At 17.2% G+C, this 10,916-nt stretch overlaps 3 protein-coding genes across 3 annotated transcripts in view; 1 reads left to right on the top strand and 2 right to left on the bottom strand.

The window, feature by feature from the left end:
• Positions 1-498, bottom strand: part of PRSY57_1445000 (hypothetical protein) — a gene marked incomplete at both ends in the record, with an annotated part of 2,000 nt that extends 1,502 nt beyond the window's left edge. The window contains one exon of the mRNA XM_012910047.2: positions 336-498. Coding sequence (XP_012765501.2) covers positions 336-498 — 163 coding nt within the window. The remainder of the gene's footprint in view (positions 1-335) is intronic.
• A 1,779-nt stretch (positions 499-2,277) lies between these two features.
• On the bottom strand, positions 2,278-6,260 carry PRSY57_1445100 (putative membrane protein; the record flags this gene model as incomplete). The annotated part of the gene is made up of 3 exons (XM_012910048.2): positions 2,278-2,405; positions 2,603-3,098; positions 3,240-6,260. 3 exons carry the CDS (start codon positions 6,258-6,260, stop codon positions 2,278-2,280), a joined length of 3,645 nt encoding a protein of 1,214 aa, XP_012765502.2.
• Positions 6,261-9,017: 2,757 nt separating this feature from the next.
• The window catches only part of PRSY57_1445200 (ATP-dependent RNA helicase DDX5, putative), a gene marked incomplete at both ends in the record, with an annotated part of 3,141 nt that continues 1,242 nt past the window's right edge, over positions 9,018-10,916 (top strand). Inside the window, one exon of the mRNA XM_012910049.2 lies at positions 9,018-10,040. Within this exon, the coding sequence (XP_012765503.2) occupies positions 9,018-10,040 (1,023 nt within the window). The remainder of the gene's footprint in view (positions 10,041-10,916) is intronic.

The following is a 10,916-nucleotide window of genomic DNA, read 5'->3' on the forward strand; positions in this document are numbered from 1 at the left end:
TAAATTATAAAATATCAAAAACAAAAAAAAAAAAAAAAAAAAAAAAAAAAAAAAAAAAAAAATTTTGAATAAATAAATATATACATATAAATATATATATACATATTTTTATATAGAATAAAAAGTGAGTACTTAATTGTCCTTATAAATATATAAAAGGTTACATAATTTTGTTCAATAAAAAAAGATACATATATAGGTGAAAATAATAAAATGCATATGAATATATATATAATATATTTATATATATACCACTTTTCTATATTATCATATATAATAAAATACATTCAAAAATATATAAATATTATATTCAAAAATAAGCACTATCATTTTACCATTGCTATTATCAATAATCTTTTCCTCATAAACTATATCTGGTTCGTTTTTAGGAGATTCATTTAAATCTTTATTTTCAATTTCTTCTTCTGAATTATCATCACTGTCAAAAACAGAGAATTTATTAGTAGTATGGACGCTATAACGTATTTTGGTCGCCATCTTCAATTGTTTAAAACAACTTTTATATAAAAGTTATATGAAAAATAAAAAAGTAGAAGTTATATATATATATATATATATATATATATATACACTATATTTCAAAGGTAAAATGAATAAAAACAGAATATGGTAAATAGTTGGCTATATATTATAACAATATATATATATATATATATATATATATATTATAAATACATATAATATATATATATATAATATATATACCTTACTATGTTTATTATTTATTTTATTTATTTTTGGAGGCTCTTTTTTCAGTATTACTTTTGAAAGGGAGGTTTGTATATAAATACGTTTTTTTCTTATTTTACAGGATCAAATAATAAAAGAAAATTTTATTATTTTTAACTTTTTGTTTTTCTTTTTTTACTTTTTTTAATTCAACAGTTATTATATAAAATACAAAGGGGGGAAAAAAATTATAACTTTTTGATATTATATATGTAGGCTATATATAATAATATGTTTTTATAATATTATTTTTAATTCGCTATATTTTAAATTTATAAAAAATATAAATTAATTTTTTTATATATTTTTAAAAAATATATAATCATTTTATTTTTATATATCCATATAAATTTATATTTTTATATTATGTAGTAAAATATATTGTATATTAAATATATATATATATATATATATATATATATATATATATATAATAATATTAATATATATATCTCTTATTATATATATTATATATATACATATAAAAAATAGTGTTATTATTTTATATAATATATATTACATATATATTTAATACCTAATTATATATACCATATATAAATAATATTATACAATATATAAATATCTATATATTATACATATATAATATATATATATATATATATATATATATATATATTATTTTTTTTTATTTTTTTTTTTTTGATCATTTCCCACTCATTTTTTTTTATTTTATAAAAAATAATCCTCTTTTTTTTTTTATGCCGATATACAACCAGTATATAAATAAATATGCCCTTATAAGTAAAAATAAAATATATATCTATATATATATATATATATATATATATATATATTTTTTATATATTTATTTGTAATGAAAAAAATAAAAAATAAAAAAAATAAAAAATATTTTAAATTAAAAATAAAATTTGTAGAACCATATAAATAATATTTATAACTTATTTAAAAAATAAAAATATATTTATAAATCAATGGTATTATATATATATATATATATTATATATATAATATATTTATATAACACTTATATATTTTTTTTTAACTTAAAAAATGAGAGAGCAGAGCAGCACCTCATTTTATGTTATTTCAGATGTGTGCAAAGTATAATATTATAATATTAGTAATAAATTATTTCTAATTTATTTATTTTTTTTTTTTTTTTTTTGTATACAAATTTATTATCTTTCTAATTAATTAGATGCTATATTTTAAAATGTATTCCGTTTTTTTTAGAGTCACCAAAAAGAAAAACTATAATTATTATATATAATATATATGTATATATATATATTTATATTTATTCATTTTTATTTTTTATGAGCAAATGGAATATTTTAGAGAATTCCTTATAAGAGTTAATAAGAAAAAATGAAAATTATTTATTTTATAAAAATAAGAAAACATTAATAAGATATATACATACATATATATATATATATATATATATATGTAATATTTATATATGGTTGTATTATTGTAATAAAAATTGTAAATGTTTTATGATAATTGATTATCGTATTAAGAATATTATCATTTCATTATTTTTTATTTATACATATTTCTGTGTATATAAAATATGGTAAGAGAATATAAAATATACCATAGAACATGATTTAAGATGTACAACCTCACGACATTCGAAATGTAATCTCCAGCACTAAAGCTAATTAAATCTGAAAAAAAAAAAAAATTAAATAAAATTATATGTATAAAGCATAGTAAAATGTATAATATTTTTATTTTTTACGTATTCATTTGTCCTATTTTAATAAGTTTTTTTATATAATATATATATATATATATATATATATTTATTTATTTATTTATTTTTATATATTCTTTTTTCCATCTTTTAATATATATAACTTACATAATATTAGAAATAATAAATATGGTAACGATTTCTTTATCGTATTATGAAAATGAAGAGTACCATTTTGTGTTTTGTTAAAATACAAAGTGGAATATAGATAATTCGATAATGATATAGCAGTAGTTATTTTTAATAATATGATTGTTATGGCGTCAGTATTAATAGAAAAAAAATAAGTAAAATATAACATACTTAAACTATTAAATAATAAGAATGGAAAGATTATTGGCACTCCCATTTTATTAAATATATATATAGAAATAATATAGATGAATATATAAAAAAAGAACATAAATTTGAATTCTTTAAGAAATTTCATGGCTTGTTGGTATAAAACATACGTTTCTGAATAAAAATATATATTCTCTATATTACTATTTTTAATAACATTATTTATTTTTTCAATTGTCTCTATATTTTTGTTATAAGAACTTGGGTAATTATGAAAAATGAAACCTATCCTGCTATTCAAAAGGTTATAATTCTCGTCCATCTATAAAAAAAAGTGGTTTTATAATAAATAAATGTATATATACATTTTGTCACTCTCCATATATATATATATATATATATATATATATATATATATATATATATGTATATATGTATATGTGTATATATTTCTTTTTTATACCTTTATGTATTTGTCGTAAAATATATGAGGAGAAATTGTATGGTATTGAGGAAGAATCTGATCAATATTATCGTTATAAGATGTTTTTATTTGAAACATATGATTCTCATATATATCATCATTTTTATGATGAATCCAATTATAAATTATTTTATTAAATGTATCACATAATGGTATCTCTATATTTTTACAAAATTGTGCACTTAATAGTTCTAAATATAATTTTTTGTTTTTTTTCCCTACATTTTGTAAATTATAATTAATGCATTCTTCTGAGTTATTATCTAATTCATATTGAGTATCAAAAAAATCTATATTTGTACAATCATTTTTTAGAAGTTCAAATGTTGATATCCATGATATAATTGGATTATAAATACATTTTTCTTTTTTCAAATGTTCAATTAATTTAACAACATTAATTAGATTATCTTCTTTTTCATAATTAAATGATTCAGGCAATACTAAATATCCTGGTTCGATAACATGGTTAGCTATACCTTCAAATTTTTCTATAAACATTCTAACATTAGAATTTTTGTTCATATATCTAAAAATACTAAATTTTGTTTTATTATTAATAAATATATATAGGTATAATATTAGGAATGACAAGATGAGAAGAAGTAATAGGGATATTTTTTTAAAAATGTGGAAAGGTTTTTCATTATATTTTTTTTGTTTATTAAACATTTTATGTTCTGTATATTGAGTGTTATTTTGAAAAGTATTCATTTTGTCAAAATGGTTTGTGAAACATTTTTTTGTATACATGGGTGTATTATTATTTTTCAATATATCATTATTTTTAAGTATATCATTATTTTTAAGTATATCATTATTTGTAAGTATATCATTATTTGTAAGTATATCATTATTTTTAAGTATATCATTATTTGTAAGTATATCATTATTTGTAAGTATATCATTATTTGTGAACGGATAATTATTTTCCTCAATATTGTTGAAATTATTATTATTTACATTTTGTTGTGCATTAAAAAAAATAATCATTTCTTTTTTATCTTCTTCATTATTCATCTTGGAATAATCTATTACTTTAATTTGATCATTTGGATTATAGTTAATATTGTTGTTTTTTTCCTTGACATAAAATAAATAGGAAAATATGTTATTAAAAAAGAAGACATAGTAAATATATAAAGATATAAGGGAAAATATGGTATTTAAGCAGAACCATTTTGTAATGGTGTAACTACAAAATAAGCCTATTGTATAAATAGATATTAAAACCAATGTTATTTTCCCATTAAAATATAAGGATTTATAAGTTGCTTGGAGGTAATAGGAAGTTTCCATATGGTTATCACTAATGGGAAATGATGAATTGTAAATATGGTTATTCATATTTTCATATATATTATTATTATTATTATTATTATGTGAATCCTTCCCGGGTGAGGTACAATATTTGTTATAATAAAAAATATTGACGCAACAAAATAAGACACTCAAAAAAAACAAGACAAAATAATTCAACAAGAAGATACGCATTATATACAATTTAAATATTAAGTATATAAAAAATGTAGACGATAAAGAAAAAAAGGTTAATAAATATACACATATAAGTAGAACTATTTTTTTTGTATACGTTACAAATGTTGATAGGTTAATATTTATATAAAAAAATATAAATAATAATGAAAGTATTATAAATAAATAATTTGATTGAAATCCTAAAAGTATTGAATTTTGTTCTTCATCTTGTAATAGTTTATCATTTATTGTTAGTACATTCCACATCTTGTTGTATTTTAAAATATGTGTATATATTGTTCCATCCGGATTTTTAATATTAATATGTGATAATTTATTATTATTAATTAATTGTATATAGTTATTTAATTTACTATACCAATTATCTAATAATTCATTTGGTATATTATCATCAAATGTATAAACAAATAAGAGACCTTTTATATTAGTATATATTTTATTTATTATATTATGCATATTTTGTTGTTCCTTTATTTTATACATAATAAAATGATTTGGGATATATAAAAAATTAGGTAAAAAGTATAAAGCTTGAGAAAAAAAACGTTTGATATATTTTGTATCTTCTTTTATTATTTTATCAAAAAATACATTCCATTTTTCTATATTATTATAATTTATATTTGTAAGTTCACTTATTGTAAAAAGACCTAAGACAAAACATTTTGGATTACTAAGAGGGGTATCATATTTTTTACATATATCCTTCCAATATATTTCTTTCTGATCTTTCAATATAGTTATTTGTTTAAAATATTCTAATAAAAAAAATATATCTTTTAATGTATTATAATCTAATATGTGATTTTCCTTATTATTATCTTCTGAAAAAAACATAAGTGTAGCTGTTTTATCTTTTTTATAAATATTTATAAAATGATTGGTATTGTTTCCTAACTTGTCACTTGATTGTGTTAAGACATCTCCTGCCTTTTTTATTTCAAATGTTAGAGGATAGATATTTCTAATATATTTTAAACTATTATCAAAGGTTACAAATGATGTTTCTATTTTATTAGAAATCATAGTTTCGTACAATGGTATACTTACTAACATAAGCAATAAAAAACCTATCAAGATACTTAACACAACAAAGCAACGTTTGTGTATTGTGAAATTAACAAACTTCTTACATGTAAGTAGAAAAATATTTTCCTCTTCCTTAATTATATTTCGGTGGTTTCTATCATGAAAATCATATTTTTTAGTACCCTTCTGAAGATCTGGTTCAACATTTGAGATTTTTTTAGTATTTATTATATTTGTAGGTGAATTATTCCAAATTGGATTAGTATGTTCTATATTATTATTATTATTATTATCATATGATGAGGGATTTTCCTTCACATGGATACATGCATCTTTTATGCTCCCATCATAACAATAATTCTTATGATTATTCATATTACTTTTTTCTTTTCTAAAATGTATATATGAGCAGTTAATAAATATAAAATAAAATAATAAAAATAAATAGAAATTACAAGAATGTATAAACATAAAAAAATATATATATATATATATTAAATTATCTAAAAATTTATATAAATTATAATGTCTTAGGAATTATATTTTAAATCATTATATAATATGTTAAATATATATATATATATATATATATATATATATATATGTATTCTTTTTACAAGACTTATGATCATGTTAACAAATAGAACGAATTCATTTTATCCTAATTTTTATATAAAATTTATATACTTTATATTATTTTATTTTATTTTTATTTTATTTATTTTCTTTTTTTTTTTGATAAATAATCCTAAAATATATACAATATTTTACTTAAGCATGCTCTAGGGTGGAAAAGTCTAACTGCACTATTGCAGAAGGAAAAAAAAAAAATTATATAAGTGAGCACTACCATTATATTGATTGAAATGTTAAAATATTATAATCAGACAATTATAAAGGAACAATTGGATAAATAAAATAAAATAAAAAAAAAAAAAAAAAAAAAAAAAAAAGTAATTTATCAGTGGAACGTAATCCATAATATATATATATATATATATATATATATCATATTATAAGTCCTTTAGATTTTTAAAAACCCCATTATATATTTTTTTTATTTTTTTCTTTATACATTCACAATTGATTATAATATTCATAAGGTACAGTTTATATATGTTATTATATATAAGTAAAAATATTATAACCTAAGAATGTTATATATATATATTATTTTGTTGTTAAAATAAAATAATAGACCTTTGAAATTATAGTAGCACTTTATGAATGTTAAGACATTTAAGGTTACATATATTTTAATGTGATTTCATTTATTTCATATTTATAAATTTATATACTATATAAAAAAAATACACATATATATATATATATATATATATATATATATATATATATATATGTTTATATTTATACTTTTTGTATACATGACTTATATTTTAAGTTATATATTATTCTACATATTTATATGTATGCCTATTTTGTACTTAAGAAAATGTTACTTTTCACCAATGGAACAATATATATGTACATTTTAAAAATGAAAAAAAAAAAAAAGAGCAAATTTTAATTTTTTAAAAAGAAATAATTTTATTTCATATATAAATAAATAATTATATACGAAGATACTAAATTAAGGATAATAAAAATATCTAAAAGAATTTATATTTTTTTTTTGTTCTTTTTATGCTTTAAATTTTTTATATAAAATAATTACTATTCCATTATAAACAAAAAGAATAATATGAAATACATATCATTTTAACAATATATATATATATATATATATATATATATATATATATATATATAATTATTTCTTTATATACAATAAATATTGTTTTATAATTTTTTTTCTTTAATTATTGTTATTTTTTTTTTCATGGGAACGTAATCTATATATAATATTTTTATTATTATATAAATAAAATTTTAATATAATATTATATATATATAATATAATACTGTTGAAACATTTCCCTTTCTATATATATTATAGTATATATATATAATATATAATTATATATAAAGCCATATTATATATATAATATGCAAATAAACTTGTATAAATTTTAATATTTATATTATTAGCATAAAAATATTAATGTACCTAAAGTAAATTATAAAAAAAAATGTATAAATATAATATATATAATTATATATGATTATATATTTCTTTTTTTTTCATATAATTTAATGCTAATTTTTCAAAAGAATTATCAATAGATTATATAAATTTATAAGAATATATAAATAGAAGAAACAAATAAATATTAATATATATATATAATAATATATTATATATATTTATAATTCATTATAAAATTATATATAAAAAAACAAAGTACATGTTCTTAACCATTTTAATACAATTAATGTTTTTTTTTTTTTTTTTTATTAATAATAATATATTTATATATTTTATATACATATATATATATTATTTGCCACAAAATCATTAATATTTAAGTGAAAAAGCTTTTAAATATGTTAAAAAAAAAAAAAAAATAATAATAATAATAGCTTTAAATTTTACAGATATATGAATAACGTATTTTACAAACAAATGTATATATATAAATATTTATATGTATATATGTAAATGTTATTTATAAGTTTTATATATAAAAATGTATGATTTTTATAATTTTACTACAAATATATAAGAAAACACAAAAAAAAAAAAAAAAGAAAAAAAAAGAGAAAAGATTCATATATCAAAAAATAATATATATTTAATCATGTAGAAAAATAAACATTATTATTTATATTTTTGTTTATATTCACTTATAATGATTACAGTTATATAAAAGCTATAATAATTTATAAAAAAAATAAAAATAAACAAAAAATACATATATATATATATATATATATATATATATAAAGAAAAAAATAAAGTGAAGAGAAGAAGAAGAAAAGGTTAATATTTAATTAAATAAATCTTCCAATAAAAAAATATATCATTAAAATATTATTTATATATGTAAACTTTGAAAAAAATAAAATAAGCTTGAAGACAAATAAGATAAACAATATATATATATATATATATTTTATCACGAGGTGTTAATTATATAATATAAAGTTTTATAAATTAATTCATATTATATATAAATATATATATATATATATATATTTATATCATTATACATAGCAACATATAAGATTAAAATACATCTCATATAATATAAATATATATATATATATATATATATATTTATTTATATAGTAAAAAATATTATATTTTCTTAATATTTGTACGATACAATGAGAGGATTTAATTACAACAACAATAGTAATAATAGTAATAGATATAGTGCTTACCCCGATTATAATAATAGCTATGGAAACTACCAAGCATATGGTCAACAGTATAGAGCGAATTATGGAACAGGGTATGTTCCAAATTACAATAATAATTCTAATAATTATGGTAAAAATTTAGCTCCAATTGATTGGAAAACTATAAATTTAGTTCCGTTTGAAAAAAATTTTTATAAAGAACATGAAGATATAAGTAAACTGTCAACAAAAGAAGTTAAAGAAATTAGAGATAAACATAAAATTACAATATTAGAAGGTGAGAATGTACCCAAACCTGTAGTGTCAATTAATAAAATAGGATTTCCAGATTATGTTATAAAATCCTTAAAAAATAACAATATTGTATCTCCAACACCTATACAAATACAAGGATGGCCTATTGCATTATCAGGAAAAGATATGATAGGTAAAGCAGAAACAGGAAGTGGGAAAACTTTAGCTTTTATATTACCTGCATTTGTTCATATTTTAGCTCAACCAAATTTAAAATATGGAGATGGACCTATAGTTCTAGTATTAGCACCAACAAGAGAGTTAGCTGAACAAATACGTCAAGAATGTATCAAATTTTCTACCGAATCGAAAATAAGAAATACATGTGCATATGGAGGAGTACCAAAAAGTGGGCAAATATATGCTTTAAAACAAGGTGTACATATTTTAATTGCATGCCCAGGTCGTCTAATAGATTTATTAGAACAAAATGTTACAAACCTTATGAGGGTTACTTATCTAGTTTTAGATGAAGCTGATAAAATGTTAGATATGGGATTTGAATTACAAATAAGAAAAATTGTTGATCAAATTAGACCTGATAGACAAACTTTAATGTGGTCAGCTACATGGCCAAAAGAAGTACAAGCCTTGGCAAAAGACTTATGTAAAGAGCAACCAATACAAGTAAATGTTGGCTCTTTAACATTAACTGCATGCCGTAGTATTAAACAAGAAATATATCTTCTTGAGGTAATTCGTTTTTTGTGCATTTAATTCATTAACATTATATATATATATGATCTTATTATTTATTTATTTGTTTATATATTTGTTTATTTATTCCATAATTAATGATAATTAAAATATGTTACTTTTATTTTTTTTGTAAATATATTGTTTAAAAAATATTGTATTATTACAATATGTTAAGTTATTAATATTATTCCTTTTTTTTTCTTTTTTTTTTTTTTTTTTGTGTGTGTGTGTGTGTATGCGTATTATTTATTGATATTTTATTATATTACCATTTCATAATATATATATGTATATATATCCATTCATATATTTTATTACTTACTTTCCTACATTTGTTTAGCATAAAAATGTACATATTTACTTATATTTCATTTTTCATGTTTTGTGTCATACATTTGCATTTTATTTGTATTGCTTATAATAAGGATTCATATAGCAGTTCGTTGCAAATTTATAAGTGATAAATAATAAAAAAATCCTTGGTGATTTTTTAAAATGTGATGATTTCTATTTTTTAGCCAATCTTGCCTGTCCATTATGAAAATATGATCATATATATAAATTATTTATTTGTTTGTTGTTAATTTTTTTTTTTTTTAAATGATGAAATGATTTTAGGATATCCTTTTATATGATTTTTTTTTTTTTTTTTTTTTTTTATATTTATATTTTTTTTCATATACATAATTATGGATAAGTATCTTTTCTATATATTCTATATATAAGGAAAATATATGAAGTGGCAAGATTGTTGAAAAATATTAATACAAAAAATTAAGAAAAAAAAGAAAAAGAAAGAACGAATAAAAAGGAAAAAGGAAAAGAATAAAAAAAATAAATCATTTATATTAAATATATGAATGATTTATA

Source organism: Plasmodium reichenowi, chromosome 14 (genome assembly GCF_001601855.1).
Source record: "Plasmodium reichenowi strain SY57 chromosome 14, whole genome shotgun sequence".
Taxonomy (NCBI): Eukaryota; Apicomplexa; class Aconoidasida; order Haemosporida; family Plasmodiidae; genus Plasmodium; species Plasmodium reichenowi.